General features: G+C 44.7%; 1 protein-coding gene across 1 annotated transcript in view; it reads left to right on the top strand.

Moving 5' to 3' along the window:
• Positions 1-25,424, top strand: part of cyth3a (cytohesin 3a) — a 30,428-nt gene that overhangs the window by 773 nt on the left and 4,231 nt on the right. Inside the window, exons 2-10 of the mRNA XM_080020726.1 lie at positions 15,860-15,942; positions 16,154-16,218; positions 16,592-16,658; positions 16,798-16,916; positions 19,340-19,420; positions 19,520-19,632; positions 20,709-20,857; positions 21,126-21,237; positions 25,375-25,424. Coding sequence (XP_079876852.1) covers positions 15,860-15,942; positions 16,154-16,218; positions 16,592-16,658; positions 16,798-16,916; positions 19,340-19,420; positions 19,520-19,632; positions 20,709-20,857; positions 21,126-21,237; positions 25,375-25,424 — 839 coding nt within the window. The remainder of the gene's footprint in view (positions 1-15,859; positions 15,943-16,153; positions 16,219-16,591; positions 16,659-16,797; positions 16,917-19,339; positions 19,421-19,519; positions 19,633-20,708; positions 20,858-21,125; positions 21,238-25,374) is intronic.

The following is a 25,424-nucleotide window of genomic DNA, read 5'->3' as shown; positions in this document are numbered from 1 at the left end:
TTGTCTACGCTCTATTCTCACTGATCTCACATCACTTATTACCATGTCCTTTAAATGGGCCTCAGCCGATAAGATACCTGGAGCCCCTTCATAGGGGAAGGAGGCTGATCAACTCATAGGAGCTTCCATTTAAGAAGTCCAATCCAAACTGTCCTGGGGGGGGTCATCATCACTTTTTGCATCATGTTTTGCCAGTTAAAATGTAAGAGATTAGCAGTTGCTGGTGGAGCTGCATGGTGGTGCTGGAGGACAGGGGCTTATCTAGACTAGAAGCACCCCTTCCTTCCTTCCTTCCTTCCTTCCTTCCTTCCTTCCCACAAACCATAGCAATGCAAAATGTGCTTCCACTTCTCGGCACCCTGTAATGATTTCAAAAAGAAAACAATCATAAAGGAACATGTCCCAATCCTAGACTTCACAACGGTTGACCTTTTCTACAGGTCGGACTGCTCGCCCCCCACGTGGGGCTGCAGTGGGATTGCCCATGAAGCCAAGCAGACCGCCAAAAATGCCTTTTTTTTTTTTTTTACAGGATATCAGTCGTTAGGTCGCTTGTAGTGCCTCATGTTCGTTGTTGAAGGTATAAATACAAAGAAATGAGGGTCGAGTTGGGATTAACCGTGTATTGCAGACATCAACAATGTGCACCACCATGCTCCACATCTCGGCCAGAATCTTATCCAGGAATGTTATTTTGGAGTGGGGGGCAGAGCCCCTGCACCCAGACGGAGGGACACTTATCTCTGGGCGTTAAATCAGCGCGCCAGAGTGCACACATGCATACGGTCCTGTGATCAAACCGAGGAAGATGAGATCACAGCCCAGGAGTGAATTATGTGCCGAGTGAATTAAAATGATTAGTAAATGTGTAAAATGCAACAGAGCCCTTCCTCCCATGTTCTCTCCCCTTTCTTCTCCTCCTCCTCTTTTCTGCTCTTCTACCTGTTGTCTGCTTCAATACTCTATTACTCAGTCTACAGAGAAAAATGAAAGTACCACAATAATCAGAGGGAGTTTGTCCTATTATTGATTATTTAACACTATTTCTACCCCCAATCCAAACTCACATGTTACAGATTCAAGCGGAGGTTCATCACATTGAACTATATGGTTATTCAACAATATTTTTTTTTTTAAGTGATGCTACTTCAACTGTTTCAATAGTATACAATAGGGCAGAGAAATGCCAAAGAATGCCGTGACACTCCATATAGGATTAGATCACAGACTCATAAACAGCTACCACTCTCATGAACGCAGGAGTACAAAGCGTGTATGTGTGTCTGGTGAAACAAAAAACACTGGCGGCGGCGGTGTTGGCAAACACAGGCTCGTTGCATGGGATTCATTAGCTGAAGTTTACTGCGTTTCCCTAATCAGAGTTGACGCTGTGGCACTCACTTAACATGCCACAGAGCAGACACGCTCTGCCCCCACAATGGTACATAAATCAACGGTGGGTTTTAAATCCTCGCCGGTTTTATTGCTCACGGGTCTATTTTTAGCATCATTGTATCACTGGATGTGGAAGGTGGAAAGACCAGAGCATGAGCAATTTGGTGGAGGGTGGGGAATGTGATGTCAGGTTAGCGGACGGGGATTGTTGTGACAATACTACCATTGCAAATTGTAAGGGGAAGGAGCACCTAGTAAATGGATAGATTTTTTTGGGGTGGGGTCACAGGAGGTTGGTTGGCCGTGTTTCCTGTCCGAGGGGTGATAACCCGACTTGCTCCTTCTGTCAGTCAAAAGTCCTTTCGTTTCCCTGTCTATGACCGTGGGAAAAGCTGAAGGGAAAAAGCAGTTTCCTTCGATTCTTCTGTGCTCGTGTGTTTGTTTGTGTATGTACGGATTAAGAAAACACTGGTAGATGTAGGTAGGTGGGTGTTTTCTATGGGTGAGATTATTGTGTGCTAGTGGAGTTGTGTTTTCCACAAGTTCTTTGTCATTAATGACTAACTTGCCTTTGGAACATTCTTTTCCTCTCAATAATTTTTCTTACCCTCAGCAATTTTGAAAAACGGTCTTTTCAAGCCTAATGGGCATCTTCCGTCACAAAGTTATTCGTATCGGCTTCAGCGTCCCAGGGCTAGGGAACCCGACCCGATGGTGGCATTCAGAGCCCATGAATCAACACATTAGTGGTCTACTAGCCTGGAGTCTGCTCATTCTGATGGGGGATTTTTGAAGGGGAAATTGTGTCTGATCTGGGCGCCGTCTTTGTTGTGGTCCTTTGTTGAGGTTGTGGCAGCAGGGACATACCATTGGCCTTTTTGTGGCGTGTTATGGGTGGCAACTGTAGTGGTTACGTAGGTGTAGATCTCTGAGTCCCTGTGACTGTCTGGCAGCCACACAGGCCAGTCATTTCTTCCCAGTCCATAAAACTTATGGGCCAACAACATGAAATACATTTACACAAAAATAAGAGGTGCATTTTACTATTGAATGAAACAAGTTCAATTCCCAGTGGATCTTTTCATTAGGGTATCAAATTCTACTACAAAGACAGAGCTCGACAGTAACTGTTGCCAGGTTGCCCTTGGCAATCGAGTGATTGAGTCAATTGGCAACCATTTCTTGGCCTCTGGTTGCCCCCTTTGGCAACCACTTTTTAATGTAAACAGGGACAGCAAACAGCCAAACGCGCACCCTAAAATAAATAAATTTGTTGCATTGGTGATCTTTAAATATTGCTGTTACAGTCAGAACCAGAACGGAGCACATGTGTTGGTGCGTTTACTCACGTGCACATTGCGCATGCACCGGTGCAGACAGGCACCTGTTTTCGACAATGGCAAAGTAAATTAAGTTGTTTGACTGTGGGGTGAACATCACATCAACATCACAAACAAAAGTGCAGATTGGTTCAACTGACAAAGAACCAAATGAACCTGAACGAAAATCAAAAAGGACATTTTTTGGGGGGCGGGAGCGGTGCGGCAATCCATTTAAGCATTATTTTATTTTTTAACTGCTGAGAGAACGACGCTATCCGTGATCGATTAACTAGTGGACTCATTCTCTGATATTACGTTAGAACTAAGATGCGGACATGGCTCTAGTCTCCAGTTGAAAGCGCTCCAAGCAGGAAGCGATACTGCGTTCACAGGCTCTGAAAAGAAATGTCTGTCGGAAGTGATGCGTTCATTGTAACTTTGAAAACCGTCGGCTAGTACCATAAGAATATTTCAGACCTTTTTTGACCATACATATGTTTACATCCCTGTATAATAAACTAAAACATTTTTTTAGTTAAAACTCGCCAGAAAAACATGAATAACTAACTGAAACGGTATTGTATACTTACAAAACGAACTAAAGTAATACAAAGAATATACAGGAAATGTCTTTAGTTTTTGTCTTTATTTCTAGTCAATTAGGTCAAATTTGTCAACATAGAGCTGTTACAATACAATAACCAGTTCTTATCTTTGTAGACAGACAGCATTAATAACGAATGGAAATTATGCAAATTATAATTTACAATTATGTTAATTGTTAACAATGGGGCAAATAGGACTGTTTATATTTTTATTGTCTGTGTGGTGAGCGTATACTGTACATGTGGGTTTGAGAGAGAGACAGACACGGTTAATTGCGATCAGACCAAACACTTAGTTACTGTCTTAATTACTGAAAATATAAGGTGACTAAAATTGGCAACCATATTTTCAGTTTCGGCAACCAAGAGCTGATGCCTGGTTGCCAGCCTGGCAACCACTTATAAAAGTTAGTGTTGAGCCATGTTGACCATTTGCGAAGGTTTAAGTGACTCCCAATGGCTCCAAAGGGCGGTGGTAGCTGCGTAGGTACTGTAGAGGGGTCATCTGTCAACGGTGTCCTTGGGCAAGACACCAAACCCCTAAGTGCTCCTTGCATGAGTGACACTGCTGTCGGTATGTTAATGGGTAAATGTGAGCGTTTAACATGTAAAGGCGCTTTGGGTGGCCATAGTGGCTAGGAAAGTGCCATATAAATGTAGTACATTTAGCATTTACAATCAAACGTGAAGCTGCAAAATAAGGCTCCCTAAATATTTCGGGCTTAAAAAAAATAAATACAATAATATTGAGGATTGGCCTGGATTGGCGACAGTGCATTACTTTCCACTATAGGGAACCCTCCTAATGTGTTCAGGTCAAATCTGACCCGTTTTCAAGTTTAGATGTGTGAAACATACCATTTAATTTTTTCTGATCAGCACTTTTTCCTGGGCTTCATTACGTCCTCAACAATGTTCTACTGAATACAAAGAACACATTTTGATAATTTTTCTTATTTTTAATGTCTATTAAAAAAAAAAGTTACATCTATGGTGTTATAGGCCAGCCGGTAGTTATTATGGGTTGTTTACAGAGACATATCTTGTAAATGTTGCCAAATCATCATGAATAACAAAAATAATAATAATAACAAATACAATAACGAATAACAAAACAAAAGTAATTGTAATAAAATCTCATAATAATATCAGTACAATAGTATTGTGTAATAATATTTAAATAATGTTTCATGTCAAGAAACAGTATTGGCTTTTATGCAATTGTAGAGTGGCATGCAGCAAATATGATCCCACGCACACCCCCCATTCTCTAACACACACACACACACACACACACACACACACACACACACACACACACACACACACACACACACACACACACACACACACACACACTTTCTGCCCCACAGCTGTATAGCAGTATTTAGGATTATTTATTATTATTTTTATTATTATCATTATTATATTATTATTGTAACTTATTATTATTACTTGTATGCTGTTAATATTATGGTAATCACTTCTTTCTCCCAGACAAGGTGTTGAATGTTTTGGCTGTGGGGGAGTGGTTACAGGAATCGCTCGTCAGACCTGTTTGAGGCCTGACCCATATCTCATTCTGAAGCAGCATCTGCAGTTGTCAACATGAGCAAAAGATTCACAACGCAAGAAGCTGTGTATATATTTGCTCATGACGAGTAGGAGGGAGTGCAGGGTAAATGTGAAAGTGTCTGAAAGCCTCTGAAGTAGAGGACAATTTTGAATGTGATCCAGACTACAATGAAGAGAGCTCTGCTGAGGAAGAGGACCCTGATGATTCAGAAGCTCAAAGGAAGATAATGACATCAAAAAATGGCAAAATACCATGTCTTCAATCCCCTATGAAAGGCAGGGTAGATAACAATCACAAAATATAATCAAAATTACCCACATGGTACATGTGAGACTATGTAGTCTCACATGTCAAAGACATACCATCTGCCTTTATACCACAGCCAATAGAAAAGATCATTATTAACAAGACCAACATGGAGGGGAGCCAACTGTTTGGAAATAGTTATATGGAGATCGACACATTCCATTAACATGCTTTCATGGGTCTGCTTATACTTGCTGGGGTATACAAATCCAACAACGAGGCCACTTTTAGTCAAATCTTTCATATTATTTCGAGAGTTATTCGATTTGAGAATCCTGAGACAAGATTGGCTCATCGTGAGAATGACAAACTTGCACCGTTAAGAGATGTTTGGGACAAATGGGGTGGAACGCTTGCCACTGACCTACAATCCAGTGCCCGAGGTCACGGTAGGTGAACGGCTGGTTCCATTTAGAGGTCGCTGTCCACCGAGACAAAACATTTCCCAATAATTCTGGAAAATATGGCGTCAAAATCTGGGCAGCTTGTGATGCAAGGAACAGTAAATATATACAGGTAAACCTGCCGTAGCTGTGCCAGAGAGGAATCAGGGCATTCCTGTGGTTCTGGAAATGACAGAGGGTCTTCAGGGGCACAACATCACGTGCTCCATTTTTTTTCACTTCTCATGACCTCGGCCAAGAGCTGCTGCAAAAGAAGCTGACAATGGTGGGGACAGTCAAGAAAAAGAAACCGGAGCTGTGTCCAGCACTTCTTGGGACAAAGGACAGGGCTGCTCTCTCCTCGAAGTTTGCTTTTACTGAAGACCCCACCACCACGAGTTGTGTCATACTGTCCCAAGAGGAACAAAAATTGTGATGCTGATGAGCACACCCCACAGGACTGCGGCTGTGAGCAGCAGGGAAGACAAAAAGCCAGAAAAAATCCTGGATTACAACAAAAACAAAGGAGGAGTTGACAACTTGGACAAGGTCACTGCCACCTACACTTGCAAAGGGATGACAGCAAGGTGGCCATTGGTCGGTCATCTTTTACAACGTCTTGGATGTTTCGGCTTACAAAGCATTGGTAGTATGGACTGAAATTAATCCTGGGTGGAACTCAAAACGGTGATGCAGCTTCAAGCCAAGGATGCAACCGTACCTATGCATCCAGGTTTGCCTACTGGAAACAAGAGGAAGAGATGCCAGTGGTGCCCTAGGAAGGACACCAAGACCAGCACCAATCGCCACAAATGTCAAAAATAAATTTGCAAGGCACACACCCAAACATTCACGTACTGCCCATTATGCATATAAAATGAGTGTTTGATTTCAAACTTCTAAATCACAAGCAGGTTTGCGATTCTCCCAGTATTTTTGTGGGTAATATTGTCCGACATGGCCGCCATATTGGGGCTGTCAAGATCCGCCGGTAAACAAATGCAGTGTGCGCGGGGGGGCTCTGAACCAACTTTCATGAAAATTGGTTCGGAGGTTGGGCAAGCTGCGGTTTGCTCCATAGAATGGTCCGTTGTGCCGCATCCCTCAACGCACACTGCACCCGCCCACCAGCCGATCTCAACCACTCTAATATGGCGGATGCGCAGACACATAAGGTGAGAGTTGATGACCGAGCCGATTGTGTTTTAGTACATGTGGAAGACAGGACACAGGTAGTAATTTGCCTTTTACTACCAGCGTTCCCCTCTGGCATAAATAGAATCAATTTTTCTGCGCTTATGTTGGTGAGTAACTTAAAAGTGGTGTAATGTGTAACTTATTGTTTATTATTCTAAAGTCCAGTTTTGATAAAGCTCTTAACTGTTTAGGTTGTTTAAATATTCTCATATTTCCGATCGTGGATTTGGAGAATCATGACAGCCCTAATATAAACACAAACATACATAAATACAGGCGCACAACACAAACACACACACACACACACACACACACACACACACACACACCTTGCCAGAGATGACACTTCTTATTGTGTGATTGACCAAAATAAACCGTTGTTTTTGGAAATTACATTGACTTTTCTCCTTTTTTCATAGGAAAGTATATGCGGTCAATTTTGGGCAATTCCAACAACAGATGTAACAATAATTCTTCTGTTCATAATAAGCAAAAAAATAGATAAATTGTGCTTATTTTAATCTAATAACGATCTGTACAGTTAGAATTAAATGTAGAAAGTTAAATGTGGTCTAAGGTACATAAAGTGTGTGTGTGTGTGTGTGTGTGTGTGTGTGTGTGTGTGTGTGTGTGTGTGTGTGTGTGTGTGTGTGTGTGTGTGTGTGTGTGTGTGTGATCATGGATGAATCATAAGTTACTTAGCAGATAAAACATTTTACTGGATGATAATTAGTTTTTTTCAGTGCTTGTCAATGAATTCAAACATGGGTCAAATTTGACCCACGAACACAATACGAGGGTTGAGTAAAAGGATTGTTATTATAAATGTATCTTCATCATATTCTCAGTGTGTTGGGACTCAATAACAAATCCTGGTTGTGTTGTTGACACAGATGCTAGAGAATGTGTTCTAAATAACTCTGTAGAAACTAGGCGGGCGGACTTACAAGGGCACCCCACTGTGAGGTCTTATTAAGGGGCTTAGGAAGATTTGGAAAGACCATACTTCCTTTCCATTATCAAGATGATGAGTTTTTGTGTGAACGGACTTACAAATACTGTAGGTTGTACCACTGTTTGTCAAACATCGTTTGGGTGGGGTTGTGCATCAAGTCTTGGCACAGCAGCTGGAGAGGCCGAGAGGGGATCTTGTAATGGACTGTAGTATTAGGGTGTCTGGGGAGCGACAGACTTAGATTACATATGGACATGATTAGGAGACAGACTGCGGAGGCTCCCTGACATGTTCCCATCACCGTGGCGGTGGAGGGGGTGGGGGGCGATCACTGTCGCTGTTTGTCTGCCTGGCAAAGCACAAACGCATTAATGCCGTCGCAGATTGCGGTAAGCCAGGCGAGAGAAAGCGATTCAACGAGAGGAGATACAAAGAGTGGGTGGTTAATTGAGGAGGAATGGAAAAGTGGGTAGGAAAATAGAGGAGGACTGAGTGGGCAGAGAGGCACTGTAGTCTAGTAATGCACACCTAACATCAGTGGAAGGATAGCCAATTTAAAAGTATAGCCTGCCTTGCCACATAGGCATTATATGGGGTTCCGAACCGTGGGAGGCTAAAGGACTTGTGTTTCTTGGACCAGGTTGGACCTCTGGAGCTGCTTGGCTCCCGTCCTGATAGAGACAGAGAAACACACCAACACCCCCACAGCATTCTCACTATACTAAAACGCCCTGGCGTTCATTATGGGATTCATCATTATTTTTGCCACAACGCGCCAGTGTATATTTTCTGTTCCGTTGTGAATGGACTCGTGTTCCGAACTTGCGTCAGTAGACACACACGGTGACACACACCGATATTGAAGAAGGACCCTTATAGAAGAATCTTGACCTCACCACACATCGAGCCACCACACACACAACAATTTCTAGGGAACTCACCCCACGAGACGTTGACTTCCACTGCAGATGGTTTCCTGTTCACTTGTTCAGAAGGCCTGTACATTTTCATCTCTGAAGGGATCAGCATGGTCAGCCAAAGACAGTGTTATTGCAGTCAGACTGCCAACCATCACAGGAGCATCCTAGACCTCCAAGCCAGGAACAGATGAAGAAGACTAAGGGGTAGGTTTTTCTTTTTATGGTTCTGGATTTCATTCAGTGGATCTGTACGTGTAAGCGTTCCCTTTGTTTAAGAGGCAATGGGAGCCAGTGATGTTGTACTTTTAACTTGCTTTTAACTTTGCACAGACATTTGTAAGATAGAGATACACTATAGATGTGGGACATCAGTGATGGCACACCTTCTACACTTGCCTTTGAGTCTTTGGATATCCAACCCTATGGGAATAGGAAATATAAGGATTGTGAACATGGAAACTCTTAGCGCTAGTGGTTTAACGGATCTAAATTCAGTTACTAGGGGTGGATATAATCATATTTTTTCATTCACTAGTTAATTTAAATAAATTGACTATTGAATATTTTATATATTTTAAGATTTTATTTAAACACTGGACATCTTAAATGTTGTTTCCATTTAAGACAGTGGACAAAAGTATCTTACTTTCAGTGTTTTACAGAATAAATGGAAAGAAAAGTTATATTTGTCTCCCCTTTTTTATTATTATTGTTTTTTTTCTGCGGATCTAAAAAATGATCCAATCCGGGACTCAAACCCGTGATACGATCCGAACCGTGAGTTTTGTGACCTGTTGCACCCCTGATTAGCTCCCCTCTCTTCCTATTCTGTGCTTTAAAAGCCTCTACCCTCCAAGGTTGTGAGACCCGGGGAACCCTAACCCCACGCTTGGTGATGGGAGCCCGGAGCAATGGCACATCGCCCAGTCCATATGAGCCCACGATCCTCTTGGCTGCCAGAAGAAAAAGACAGCATCCATGTCGTCCGTCCACGGGCATATCACATCATCAAATCATGGTTATTTTGGCAATTGCCATAAGGTGGTAGAGCCGCTCCAGAGCCTGGCAGCGGCGGTGATCATCCAATCAAATGCTGACATAGTTATAATTCTGAGCAGATGTGTGATAGAACGGGGGGCTGAGTGTGCGGACCACCGCCTGTGCCATCAAACGCACTTTTACTGTGCATACTCAGCAAGGGGTCTCTCCCGAAAAACGGGAGATTAACCAACGTAATCAGTGTATGGGTATTTGAGCCCTCCACCCGAGTCCTAGATGCCTCTTGATCCCTAGATGTAGTTAAAGACTAACATAGCCCCCCCAAAAAATCTCTCTTCTCACGCAAAGACACTGCAGACTGTAATGGGCTGATGCAGGGTGGTAATGGGCTGATGCAGGGTGGTAATGGGCTGATGCACGGTGGCCTTTTCGTGCAGGGAAGCCACGGACAAGCACAGATATTCCCTTAATATCACTTTGAAACTGAGAGGGAAGTCAATCATTAAAGTCCATAACTCCTTTTTAAAGACATGCAACTACCCTACCAGTATAGGTATAAATACTTGCAGAACAGTCACCTCTCATGTTTTATAGTCTTAAGTAAAGGATGACGAAAGGAAACAAGGTATGAGGACTCTGCCAAATAGATTTAATTTTAGCGGGGGAGTGAGTACCATTTATTGATTTTGTAATTCAGTTAATGCAACGTTTGCACTAACACATGTTGTAGCACGATTCACGACTTTACTTTACCCTCTGTCCGTGCCCTTAGGATGCCTGGCGGGCTAATTTCTCTTAACATTCTGGCATCTTGGCTCAGTGCCTAGGTGCTTTGCCAGACTCCAGATAGCACAGGATGGCATCTGCTGTGATAGTTACCATTCCCGTTGCCACAGGGATGTTGTCTGTCAGCACGATGCCAAAGTAGGTTAAAGGCACAGAGTGGCTGGAAGGCGGCAACATCTGTCTGCTTGCTGTACACACCACACTTACGTTGAATTCGACCCATAGTCGTATTTGTCTTAAAGAGCTGTGTGTGTGTATGTGTATGTGTATGTATGTGTGTGTGTGTGTGTGTGTGTGTGTGTGGTGGCTGAGGAGTCGTGCCAGATTAGTGCCAGCTGGTCGTGTGTGTGTGCGTGCGTGGGAATCTCATGTGATCTTGTATCCACATGGCGTTATGTATGTCTACAGTTCGAAAAATGTGGGTCAACAGGTTGGAAGTGGACTGTTTTGCTGTCTGAGAGCTCTCTTTAAAAAAATATATGTCAAGCTCCACCACTTACTTAAGACCTGGGCCCTTGTCTGGGTGAAATCAGCATTGGGTTTTCAGATTAGATTCAATTTATTGTCAGCAGTTAGGGGGGTTAAGTGTCTTGCTCAAGGACACATGAGCCTGCTACCAGGAGGAGCCGGGGATCGAACCGGCAATCTTCCAATTACTAGACGACCCTCTCTACTCCTTGAACCTCCTGAGCCAATGCCCCCATTTTCCCTCTGAGCACTTCTGTTCTAAACAGTTCACTGCTTGTCCGAGGCCAACTAAGCTGAACTGTTGCTTTTGTCAGGAGAGTGCCGGCGAAAAGCCTGAACACCGGATTTTACCCACTGTCCTCTGTTTTCCCGTAAAAAGGTTGGCTGGAATGTGAGGCTGTGTGGTCAGTTAACCCAATGTGATCTAACTACATTGTAGCTGTAGTGATGAGGGTTAGGGTTAATAGTTATGGGTTAATGCATAGATTAGTTTAGGTATTTGGTCAGTACAATACTGTCATTAACAACCATGACAGGAGCCTTAGTGCTCTCGCTCTCTCGCTCTCTCTCTCTCTCTCTCTCACTCTCTCTCATGCTGTCAAAGGATGGTTCGATATTCAAATGTAAAAAAAAAAAAAAAATGATGTTAGAATCTTCAAATTAACATTTGCACAGCGCACGAAGCTTTGTTCGTGCGCTGCTCCGTGCACTTTTTTATTTATTTTTTTTATCCGCCAGCTGAGCAGGTGCCGGCAGGGCCGACTCTTCCTATAGGGGAGATAGGCGGCCGCCTATGTCTCCATCCTGTGGGGGGACGCGGAGATTTGCGCACCCTCTCCGACGATACCGACGCTGCACACGCCAGCGATAGGGTGCGTGCCATCGGCGTGCTAAAACAGGTTGTTTTTATTTTAGATGTAGTTTATTTTATTTTTCCGTCTCCTTATGTATGGAATGAACCAAGCACCGTGCTGAATGGGGACACTTTCTGCATGACTCTCTTATACTGATATACGATGATGATTTAAAAAAAACAAAAAACGGTCGGCATATTTGCAAGTCACACTGGTGCTCCTAGTTATAAAACTGAGTAGCACCGTCTCCAGAAATGGTCGCAAAATGCAGCTAAATGTTCACAGTCCGAAACCCTGGGTGGGCTGAGCATTTGTTATTTTGGGGTGTGAGGAGTGGGCAGGGAATTACTCCTAAAAGTACATTTTGGGGGGGGGGGGGGGGGGGGGGGATTATGGGAGCCCGCTGCTCCATGATCCACATGATGGTGTTTAAATCCACAGGCACTCCATTAAAACTCACCCAGCTACAATGGTCTGAGCATATAGCAGGCACACCACGCTTTATGAAGAGCTGGAAATGAATATTATGAAATGTGTCATAGTTTGTTATGTATGACAATAAGACGGTCTAACCTTTGTTAACCACAGTGCATTTTAGTCTATAAAGTCCAATTCGGAGCCTGTGAGAAAATTGATGTCGGCGCCTCTCTGAAAACCACATCTAACCAGATCTGGTGCTGCTGCTCCACCCAAGTTTCAGCGCTACCCTCGACTGTAAAGCAGTGCTTACTCATGCCAAAGATCATTGATTTGAATGGAGATCATTGTCAGCGGTTGTTTGTTTTGAGCCGTGTGTGTGTGTGTGTGTGTGTGTGTGTGTGTGTGTGTGTGTGTGTGTGTGTGTGTGTGTGTGTGTGTGTGTGTGTGTGTGTGTGTGTGTGTGTGTGTGTGTGTGTGTGTGTGTGTGTGTGTGTACGTTGAATTGAAGACACTTAACTAATTTCCTGAGTGAGTCACATTGGGCCACAGGGCGCACGGGTGCTAATAATCGAATCAGCAGACCACCCCTGTGGGAAGACCCTCCGCCTCTCTGAAACATTAATACTAATTTTGCACTCCTCTCCATCACTCAGCGGCGTATTTCCCCAGCCATGTGTACGGATCAAGTAAAGAGGCCTGCATTATGGCGGATAACGTTGAGGCTTTACCATTTTAATGGCTGGCAGGAGGGCTTTTAAGAGGGAGTGCCTGTCACTTCTCTTTTTTTTTATTAGATTCCTAATGAATCAAGATTGTAATCACACACACGTTATTCCAGTCGTGCAGATGTGTCCGTTTGCTACGATTTAACCTCAGGCGCTTCTGGAGTGAATGCGTTTGTACGTCTTTTGCCTTCTAAATAAAATGACCAAGATCCAGAGAAATCGAAATATTAAATTAAGGAACCCGGACCGCTCCATTTCTTGGCTCATCTCGCGGCAAATGAGGAACATTAAGCTTGCATTCCATCTCTGCTCCAGTATGTTTCAAGTTAACGTTTGATTAAAGTTGAATATTCAAGTTGACCCCAACATCCAAAGTCTTTCAGTGTTTCAAGAGAAGCTTCTTTAGAAAGCTGTTTGAAGCCAGAAAGACCCCTGAGGTTAGCGAGAGCTTAATTAACGTCTTTATTCTCATGCCCGGCTCCCAATCTCTCAATCATTGTGTGTCCACGTCCCCCTCCCCCGTTGTGTGTTAGGAATACGGTACTCACCACGTAAGGGAAATCCTCCCCCACCGTCTACCTGACCGGCAGCGCATTGCAGCCGTACTGTACAGAGGAGTTATGTAACTGGGTTGGGAATGGTCTTTTTTTCTCTTTCTTGATAGAATTGCGTCCAGAACAACACTGTGCTTCCCGACTGGGAAAATAAATTGAGTTGCTTTGCAATCAAAACCGGGGCGGAATGCACTCTCTTGAGCCCCGCTGACCTTATTTCATTTTAATTGGCGCTGTACAGCTTTTCCGCCTGGAAGGGACGTGACAAATGATTTATTTTTCGTCGTAGTGTATGTGCATCTCTCCTTAAGCAAATTGTGGGAGTAAAAGACGCAAAAACAATCTACCACCGTGATGTAAGATGTGTCGTTTCTGTTTCCCCTTTATTAGAAATTTGACATGGATTTGTGCCTCTTGGCTGTCTTTTAATGAGTCAAGGGTTTCAGTATGGGGAGAGAGAGACTTTGATTTTTAAGGTTTCTTTATTTTCAGTTAGTCACATCAGCAGAAGCTTGATTATGAAGGAACCAATAAACAAAAATATTTGGGGGAGAGAGAGAGATAAAAGTAGTTAATTAATTAGATAAAGTACACAAAATAAATAAGCAATGTACAAAACACAATAAGAGACAAAACACTTCACACAAAACAAAACAGCCCCATGGCAAATGATGATGTGGTCAGAATAGTGCACTATGTTCTGCATACTACATGTTGGTGCCATCGTCGAGCATACATATGAGGTATGTGAGTAAAAATCACAATCTCACAATGCATTGTGGGATATGCTTGCCACGTAGTGTGCAGTGTTTGCATACTAAGATATTTCACCGCGTGTAGTACTGTATGTCATCCTGGTAGTATTTGAGCATACTATGGTTTTGGAACTTTAAAAGATTTATTAAACATACTTCCATACATACTGTATATGCAGTGAAATGTCAATGCAACGTACCCGGTGATTACGCACTATATATATACGCAATATATTCTAGACTGAACACAACTAAACTGAACAACTAAAAACATCCAGATACTAATTTGAGGTAGTAAATATAGTAAAGTATAGCTCAGTGTTTCCCAACTGTTTTACAATGAAATAATCCCACGGCACATCCTGTTAACCACATAACAATCCTCACAATCGATTCTGGCGAGAGCTGATGAATTAGTACGTCCTGCAATTTTTAGGTTTTGAAACACAAGAGCTAATTGACATTATTTATTCATTATGAGTGGAATTTGATATATTTTCACAGAACACGTAGCAAAACTCTCACGGCACACTCGCTTGCCATGGCGCAGTGGTTGAAAAAGGCTGGCATAGATAATATATCCCAGACGCAGCATCACATGCTGCAGACCGCGAGAATGCTCCAAAACCAAGGAAAGGAGGTGGGAGGAACTGGGGTCGGGGGCGGCTGCGTGTATTCATCAACCTCTCTCGTTAACGAAAGGAAACTTTGGATCTTTGGAAATCTGGATCGGTTTTGTTAATCGACTATTCCCCCGAGCTGAATGGGGACCGGGAGGGAAGAGAGGTGTGGGGGTTTGCGGGTGGTGGTGGGGAGTTACACTTTCAAGTGGAATAATTAAGACCCCCTCGCCTCCTCTCGTTCTACGGTTAATTAAAGGAAAACCCGTCGGCTCTTTGATGTGCCCTGCCACGGCTCCAGAATGTGGTACAGGCGCAGCGGTGGCAGCAGGTTGCGTTTCTCTCTCTTCCCTCTTCCACATTCGCTTCTGTACGGGACCAGTCTGGGCCACCGTGGATGTAAGGGGAAGGGTGTGTTTTCGGCACCGATTTTAGCAGCGGATCGAGAAGCAGATTGAAAAGGGCAGTTTCCTAATGGGACACTTGGAATTTCATATTGTGGGCCGGGAATACCAGAGTGTGTTGGAGAGAGAGAGATAGATACTTTATTCATTCCCGGAGGGACAGTGTTTGTTGCAGTGTTTCAGCAGCTCACACCAAAAGCAAAAGGCACCATAACAAACTAAATAAAAATTACACAATAAACCTCTCAGTTAACTGTACACAATAAAATAAAATATGGCAGGATAATGGAAAATAAGCCTGCATTGTTTACACAGTTTAAACCCGGGGAATTTAAGCAGTAAAGCAGAATAATAGCAATGAACCCAAGAAAATACAATAATGTACAGTAAACAGTGAACATACATCTCTTTATGAACAAATTCACACTTCTGTTTGATTTTTGTTTTCAGGCAGGAGAAAATATTGACTCTGCATTTTAAATAGAATTTGAATTCATTTCATTCTAGAACGTGCACTTTGTGGACCCGAAAGATGTCCACCCCGGTGGTTTTCAGCAAACTGGGCGTGCAGATGATCGTGACAGTGTGATGCATTTCCCCCGTCATGTGTTTCAGTGCCCGACGACCTTTCCCTGGAGGAGAGAGATGAACTGTCAAACATCCGACGCCGAAAGAGAGAGCTGCTGGACGACATCGAGGTGTGTGTGTGTGTGTGTATGTGTGTGTGTGTGCGTGTGCGTGTGCGTGTGTGTGTGCCCGCGTTACTGCTGGAGTTGAGCCTGACGTGCTTGTGAGCGCAGCACAAAGTAGCCGTTGTGGAGTGGCTTTGTTCTTCAGTCAGCAACCTTGAATACTTGCAGTGCTGGGGAGGGAAGACCTAACTAACCCTTCCTTTTCCTACTTTCTCAGAGGTTGAAGTTTGAGATAGCGGAGGTCATGACGGAGATAGAGCAGCTTACGTGTGTAGGCGAGAGGTAAGACCACCAGCTCCTTTCATGTTCGGTCATGTCATCATCTAAAAAATCGAGGCAGGAAAGTGTATATGCCAAGTGTAAACAGCGTACAGCAACTATGGTATGACGTATCGGTAATTACGGTAAAGTCTTGATCAATCCGAGTGGACGTGTGTTGTGTTTGTAGAAAAAGGGCGCCGTTGCTTCCTCCCACGTGCATTAACCCGCTCGTGTCGTGTTTTGGATGAAATGCGTGGTGAATGGGCGTCAGGAAGCAGTGGGCACAGTGTACTGGAGGCTACTCTAATGGATGTGAACGCATGATGATAAGAGCAGCAGCTGTTGATGTTGTTGTTAAAGCTGAACGCGCTATTTGTTTTTTCTTGTGCTCCAGCAAAACCTCACAGAGGAACAAACAGATCGCCATGGGTAGGAAGAAATTCAACATGGATCCCAAAAAGGTAAGGTATATGCTTTCCTCGACAGCTGGACGATGGATTCCAAGCCACCGGGGTCCCGTCTCCTGCGAATTATCAGCCCTTGACTTCTGCACCCCACCCACCCACTCTTCCTCCACTTCCTCCTCTTCCTCCTCTCCAGGGGATCCAGTTCCTCCTGGAGAATGACCTCCTGCAGCACACTCCGGAAGACATTTCCCAGTTCCTCTACAAGGGAGAGGGCCTCAATAAGACCGCTATCGGGGACTACCTGGGGGAGAGGTGAGAGGCAGACGCCACAGAAGCTGCACTGGAGGCAGATTGATATGACAAAAAACCCCCAATAAAAAAATAAATAAACGATCTAGCCCTCGACTTTGTCTGCAGCCAATGGCGAACATAACTCCATGGCAACGAAAGCGTCATGTCATAGTCTGCCTGCGTAGAAGACACCTGACTGCTAAAAAAAGATCACAAATAGAGAAGATGTAGCTCCTTCTGGAACGGGCTGGTAGCGACGTAGACGTCTGGGCCGGGGGACAACATCTGAGGGCCAGATTACACCAAACGCACAGTCAGCAAAGTGATCTTGAGTTTAATTTAGGCGGTGAAACTCTTCAGATGGAGCTGGAGCGTCTGATATCTGATTAATGCTAGATTGTCCTTCCCCGACTGCATCCTCCCCAGGTCACCCAGGCAAACAATAAACAAAGCAAAGGAAACACTGCTTTCGTTCCGCTTTTGTCAAAGTTGCCCATTGTGCTAAAGAAGATTAATGAAACAACGGAACAAATTCCTCGTGTGTTACGGCAGCTGAAGGAGTACGGAGGATTAGCGTGTGTGTGTGTGTGTGTGTGTGTGTGTGTGTGTGTGTGTGTGTGTGTGTGTGTGTGTGTGTGTGTGTGTGTGTGTGTGTGTGTGTGTGTGTGTGTGTGTGTGTGTGTGTGTGTGTGTGTGTGTGTGTGTGTGTGTTGGGGGGGGTCCTGCTCATTGAAGCGGGCTTTACACTGCCTTATTCAAGCGTCATCAAAGAGCGGAGCTAACTGAGTGGAAAGCACAGTAAACATAGGAGAGAGAGAGAGAGAGAGACAGAGACAGAGAGAGAGCTCAATTATTATATTGACAAAACCAACCGCCCTTGCGTTCTTATCTCTCTGTTAATGCACTGTAAATGGCATCATCGTACCGTGCAGTTCTTCAGATACATGTGTTGTTTTGTTTTTGTTTTTCTAATAAATTAGGAAGGAAAGGCTTCATCCATCTGTTACACATTAACCGTTTTTTCAACCCTTACGACAAATTTCAGTCCGGCACTACTGTCGGAAGTGACCTCGGTCAAGTTTTTTATTGGAGCTGGGATGAATACTAAGTAAGTCATGTTTATAAAATAATGACGTCCGCACTTTGCAAACACTATATCAAGGGAGTTTTAAACACTCAACTCTCAAATACGAGCTCTCCCGTTTCCGCTAACATACTTTGTGATGTGAAACTCAGTTAATCCGACGGCCTCTAGGGGGAGGATCCGACTGCGATTACGGATTCGATGTGAAACAAGCTTAACATTATTTACTTCGATTTCCAGCCTATGGAAAAACTTCTTTCCGGAAAATCTTTCATTTGGTGGGTTCCCAAACTTCGCAATACACGATGAACACCAAACGGCGATCGGCGGTCTGGGATACACAAACAAGGGAAAAATCCAAACCAAACAACGAAACCGTCCAAAAATCAAACACACTGCCTCTTTCTTCTTTTTCCTCATTAAAAAAAACACAGATTTGAGGGTTTCCTCCAACTCACTTCCCTTTTCCTTTCCTCTCAAAAACCTCAGGAAAGCTTTTGGGGTTAAATGAAAAATATCCACTTGAGTCGCGTTTCCTTGGGTACGCAGCTGCAGAACGCAAGATTGCGCACACAATGCAGAGAGTGTTCGGGATCAGAAACATGTGATTGGATGTAAAATAAACACGGATCAGAGGAGCCATGTTGACTCTTCCCGATCCAGCCCCGCTTCAGTAGTCAAACAAACATCTGACAAAAAAAAAAAAAAAGCCTGTGTGGAGTTGGCTTTGGCTGCTTCTCATCAGTCAAACGCACTGTTTGACCCGCCAGGTTTTTGAGAGCCAAGCTGCCTTAGGTGCATGAAGTGTGTGTGTGTGTGTGTGTGTGTGTGTGTGTGTGTGTGTGTGTGTGGTGCCTCGCATTGGCCAGCTGTTTAAATTGCATCCAGACTTCACAGCGCTGAGAGCCCCAAGAGTAGGAATATGACAGGAATGCCGGGGGAGAAAGGAATGCAGGTCGGAATTGGCATCCGCGGAGGAAAAAAATTTTTCCTTCCACCTTTCATCTCGAGCTTCACGCCGCGTTCCCAGCCATCTTGTATCTTCACCGAGTAGCCAACTATTCCCCGGACAATATAATACCGTTGCTATTTCCCAGTAAGCCTGCACGTATCGCAGTCCCACTGTGCATTACGGTACCGTTGAACACTTGGTTTGTCCTGAATATGATGAAAGGGTTTGGGGAGTTGAAACTGGCTTCTTTAGGTGTGAGGCTTTTTGTTGTTGTTGTCCCTAAATACAAAAATCCCTGCAACAGCTGCTTAAATGAGGTGTAACTTGCGGAGCTAGTTCTGTTGGAAAACACTGCTTACTGCCGGTCTCCATCCTGTTGAGATGACTCTTCTTTTCTCTCGTCCTTAGGGATGACTTCAACATCAAGGTGCTCCAGGCGTTTGTGGAGCTGCACGAGTTTGCCGACCTCAACCTCGTCCAAGCCCTCCGGTCAGTAGGGGGGAAACGAAGTTGAGTGTTTTGGTCTTAAATGGAGAAAAAAAGACCTTGAGTGTCTTCAAAGTCCGTCTGTTCTCTCTTCTGCTGCAGTCAGTTTCTGTGGAGCTTCCGTCTGCCCGGCGAGGCCCAGAAGATCGACCGCATGATGGAGGCCTTCGCCTCGCGCTACTGCCAGTGCAACCCCGGGGTCTTCCAGTCCACAGGTCAGAGGTCGTCAGCCGAACCGCCGAACTTCTCACGTGGACGGAGTTTGACTCATGCTGAATCCACCTCCAGCCCCAACTTATGAAACTCCAATGAGGCTTGTTCCTTTCCCCTGATAGGGTCATTTTGAATAACCATACGCAACCTGGTCTATGCCAGGTTGCCTATGACCGAACAAAATCATGAATTTGTATGGTCCATTGTGTTAACACCAGATATACATCACAGAACTCCGTTGTTGTGAATAAACATGAAAGCAAAACCAGTCAAGTGAGCTGCACTTTTGCTTTGGCCTTGAAAATACTTGTTTTTCCATTCATGGAAATCAGACAGAAATATTAAAACTACTCCCCTAGAACGAACATTCCACTGGTTTGTGACAACCACAATGTTTGTGTTTTCCATAGTAAGATAATGGAATAGATTAAATGGATATATTTGTGAGCCATACCGGGAAAAACCCATACTTCTAGAATAAAGTGCATTGAGTGATGAATGTAATATGTACGTCATGATTCTGCTTTCAGAAGAGCGGTAACTCAGCCTCATAATGAGGATTAACCCAGTTCCAGGGACAAAAAAGCAAAGCGTGCAGTGTGTAAATAACTGACAACAAACATGGGGGCGGGGTGGGGGTGGGGGTGGAGGTGGTGTGTGTGTGTGCGCGCGCGCGTCACACCGGTAACACGATTTGGGATAGAAAATAGGCCGTGCAGGACAGACAGACGGGAGCAAAGTGTGTCAGGGAGAGGGGAGACAGACACGAGGAAATTAATGATTCATCCACAGCCTGGAAAAAAAACCTCCCGACCAGTGTCTTTCTCTCGCCCCCACTCGCTCTCTCGCTCTCGTCTCTTCCTTACTCCGTGACCTTAATGGAAGTAATTACATTCCAGTTGAGTAAAGTGCATGTTCATGTATCTTATTGGACCTCGTTTATGGGGGGGGGGGGCTGCAGGTTTAAAAAAAGAGAGGGGAAAACATATTTTACCCTTTTCGCATTGGATACACCCCCCGCTCTCCCACCCCATAATCATTCATAATATGTCTCCGCCCCCCCGCCCCCCCCCCACAGACACCTGCTACGTGCTGTCGTTCGCCATCATCATGCTGAACACCAGCCTGCACAACCCCAACGTCAGAGACAAGCCCCCCGTGGAGCGCTTCATCTCCATGAACAGAGGCATCAACGAGGGGGGGGACCTGCCGGAGGAGCTGCTCAGGTGTGTGTGTGTGTGTGTGTGTGTGTGTGTGTGTGTGTGTGTGTGTGTGTGTGTGTGTGTGTGTGTGTGTGTGTGTGTGTGTGTGTGTGTGTGTGTGTGTGTGTGTGTGTGTGTGTGTGTGTGTGTGTGCGTGCCTATTTCTTTTTTATACCTGTATGTATGTAAGTCCTTGATCTCCTACAGCCATCATCGGACACGCCCGCTGCACCAGGAAGCCAATTTCTCAACCAAATTTTGATCTGTATATTCTTTTTATTCCGTCTCTGCAGAACCTATACGACAGCATCAAGAACGAGCCTTTCAAAATCCCAGAGGATGATGGGAACGATCTGACGCACACGTTCTTCAACCCCGACAGAGAAGGCTGGCTTTTGAAGCTCGGTATGTTGGGTATACGCCGCCATCTCTCCCGTGAGAAAGGCTTTGATTTGTTTTGTCCGGGTTGTCGTGGCCCGGAACACAGTTTACTACTTTATTATTTGTTTTATTATACACTATATATATTTCTTTATGAAGCATTTTTGCGTAGAAAGCAAGAAAGCCTCGCTGGCTTTCTTGCTTTGTTTGTTTTTCTTTCCCCTGATGTGCGCTGCTTACTGGTCATGTTAACGTGTGATCTCGTTCTCTAAAAGAGAAACAAAAAGAAAAGAACGTTGTGAGACGGAGCATTTACCTGCTTCTTCTACCTCCTCTCTCTGTCGTCATGGTGATTTGTGTGCTCGTTGGTGTCCAACCTCCCCCGTGGCACCCAGTCTGACTTTTCACCCTTTCACCCCTTTTGTTCTGTTCTCTGATTGGCTGTCGCTCCTTAACTCTCTCTGCGTTAGGAGGTAGGTACTTACCTCTCTCCCTCTCCGCTCTGCTCTGCTCTGCTCTGTTCTTGCTCATCGTTGGATGCTGGTGTTGGATGCTTTTTTTTTTTTCCCCCCTCTCCATCAGCCAACCACGCTCTCTGGCTTGCTAGCCGCGAACCCAAATACCTGGCTGTAGCTGAGCTGCGTGGCAATGGGTTATCTGGGGGGGGGGGGGTCTGTGATCTCTCTGCATTCCCTCTTAGGCTCTGACAGAGGCGCGGTGACAGGGCAGGGCTGGTCTCATCTGGTGCCCTGCGTCGCGCTGAGTTTTGTGGTTTACTAGCGAGGAAACGCCCTCACTTAATTTGTTGGTAATCCACCGCCCGCTGAAGGATAAGGCAGACAGACCTCATTTAGAAAAGCTGTCCAAAATCGATTTTCTCCAAGTCACGTCTGTTCAAATTTGCCAACTCCATAATAACAGCCGGCTTGACACCGAATCCGGCAATCCACGACAACAAACGAGAGTCTGATTCCGCGCGCCAAAAGCTCTGGGACGCCGGAGATTTGTTTAATTTTCCAACTCATGCAACACGTTTCGGAGCTGGCGGTATTACCGGATGTTCAGTTGGTCAAGTTGAGTTGTTTTTTTTATTGTTGGAACTGGACTTAAAATGAAGTAAATAAGTCACGTATTTAAAATAACGACGTTAGAATCACGTTATTAGAATGTCACCATATTCACTATCAATAAATATCTTTTGATATAAGTGAATGTTTTTTCACACTTTGCAAATACTATAGACAGTAAAGGGGTTTAAACTCTCATTCATGGAACATGATACATTTCCAGCTGAGCAAACCTCTCTCCCATTTTCCCTGACATATTTTGTGACGCAAAACCGAGGCGCAGTTCATCCAGCCGCTAGGGTGGAGGATCCGACCGTCGGAAGCGTTTTTGAATTCGGTGTGAAGCTGGCTTAACAGATTCATTTATTTCCAACAGTTTCTAACAGTCAACTGTTCTCACAAAAGGTATTATTCGTCACTCTCGCATCACCCCCGTGACTCAGCCGCGAACCCTCTTCCCCATGGGGGTCACAAACACTTGAGCTTGGTACCGTGTGAGACCTACCCTCGGCCTCCAGGCGCCTTTGCTGAGGTGGGGAAACCCCCTGGGATTTGCGCCGGCGCTTTAGCCACACGGTTGCTTGGGGCTGCGCTGTGAGTGTGGATGCAGCTTACGCACCGGACTGGTAGTGTACTAACAGAGAGACCCTCCACATCCCTGTCTCTCTCTCTGTCTCTCTCTCTCTCTCACCCCTGCCAACCTCTATGCCACCGGCTTCGCTTGCCAGATCATTTTAGTTCCAGTTTATCCCACTAGTGAATTCTGTGCTAATTTTAGCCCTCATCAGGCGAGGTGGGAGGGGGTGTTTTTTTTTTGTTTTTTTTCCTCTCGTTTGTTTAAGCTGCAGTTACAGTAAATGAGTCACCCCCCCCCCCACCCACCACCACCACCACCACCACCTCCCACTTTCTAGGATCGCGCCTGCACTGTGCCTGGATCCGTCACCCCCCCCTTCCTTATACAAGCATGTTGTATTATTCAAATCTCGATTAAAAAAAACACCCTCTGAGTATATATATTTGGCCCCGAAATGACTGAAATGAACAGAAGAAAATCCGTGATGGGAGAGATCATTTCCAGAGTTCAAAATGTGCATAAAGCCCTAATACTCGGGTTTTGGGATGAGATGAAAGGCTCGATGGCTTATCATCTCCACGTGGCCGAGGGGGGTGGGGGTGTATGTGTGTATGTAAACATGCACTAGACTGATAATCGTAGCCAAAAAACACATTTTCTCCTCCTGAAACAGCCCACGCTGACTGACTTGACGTCCATTTTGTCGGCTCATACACGTTTTTATTTGCAGTTGTTTTGCATTTCTATACACATATGTTTACTAGTCGGGGTCCAGCCCCTATTGTTATTGCACCGACTTTTTTTATTTTTACCCTCTGTGTTTTTCTGGCTAAAAGTATCTGAAACACGACAAGAGCGGTACGCGGAGACATGGTTGAGGCCTCGCTTCAGACATCTTGTCGTTCGAGTTTGATCAATATTGATCTACATTTGGAGCAGAAACTAGTGGAAAAAAATTATTTTACCGGAAGTAGAAGAACGTTGAGGCGATTTGATTAGTTTCAGGATCGGCCCGCTTTGTGACATCATCATCCGAAGCTATGTAAGCTCAAGCTTCGTCTCCCCCCGAACTCGCGACACCTAGACAGACAACTTGAGCCGATGCTGTGTTTTAAGGAAACAAATTGACGACGTCTATTTTGAATACAGAATCCGTTTTCCTCTACCTTCAAAGGCGTGACACGAACAGCCAATCGTACAGCAGAGAAACGACCATGTGACACCAACAGCCAATTGTACGGAGCAGAGAAAAAAACATGTGACGGGAACAGCCAGTCATGCAGCAGGAGCGCTGGCGCTTCCTCCACTCTCTCCCCAGCTGGGGTGCTCTATGGCCGGGCAGTGCGCAGAGGGGATGAGGCAATTTGGACTCAAACTCGCCCTCCTCCTAAGCCGAACCCGGCGCAGCCCCCATCCCAACAAAAAAAGAGCGATTAAAGAAAGTCTGCTCCAAATGTCCCCTCATATAATCAGAGAGCGCAGATTCGGGGAACTTCGGAAACCTCGGACCCCGTGTATTGCTGCCTGCAGCGATATTTATTATTATTATTATTATTATTATTATTTATCTGTATACTTATTATTAATAATAATTATTATTATTTATAACGATCATCATTTAATATCATAATTTATTATCATTATTTATTGTTATTATTATTATTAATTTATTTTTCTTTCTTTTTACCGATACTCCGATCTTATACTCAAAATGTTTGGAAAGTGTTTTTATTTGGAGAGAAAAGCAGCCTTCTCAGGCACCGCACTACAAACTTGGATATGTGTTGGAAAAATAAGCAGCGCAGGTTGGAGTATTAACAAATTATTAACGGACGACATCTGGTCCCAAATGACTACTTCGTATCGATTATGTCACTAAAGTTAAAGCTAGGGAAATTTCTGGAGAGTCAGCGAGTTTCTAAACTGGTGCACGTGTTACGTCGGCGGCGGGACAGACGGAACTTCGTCAACTGCCGAGGAATTATGCGTAATGATTCATTACATCACGGACAGTTTTAATTAGAGCATAATCCCAATAATCTGGACAACTATGACAGTTTGTAATCTACTTTGAATGAGGGAGGGAGGGATGGGTTGGAGGGGGGTTCTTTGTATTTCCTTCTTAATACTGATGATTCACTTCAAGGGTCATCTGTGGTTTCCACGATCAGTAATGAATTATATTCAGTGGAAGAAAATATGAATTTCTCCTTTTGTCTTTGAGGCTGCCATGCACGTATTGCTACTCACATTCCTCCTCCTCCACCTCCTCCTCCACCTTGGACCTCCTCCCTCTGGGCGGTGGGGGGGGGGGGGGGGGGTTTCCAACCACATCCAATCGCCCCTAATGGACGGAGCTCCCGATCAGAACCAGATGTGACACACGCATAGACCATCCCGCAGCACCACCACCTTGCCACCGGGGGCGGTGTGTAACGGAGCTTTTAGGTCCCCGCGGTTCCCTTCGGACGGTGACCTAGCGCTCAATAAAGGTTTGTTTGTTTGGTCTCTTGGCAGGTGGGAGGGTCAAGACGTGGAAGAGGAGGTGGTTCATCCTGACCGACAAC

This window comes from Zeus faber (genome assembly GCF_960531495.2).
Source record: "Zeus faber genome assembly, chromosome: 20".
NCBI lineage: Eukaryota > Metazoa > Chordata > Actinopteri > Zeiformes > Zeidae > Zeus > Zeus faber.
This window is presented reverse-complemented; position numbering and strand designations above follow the sequence as displayed.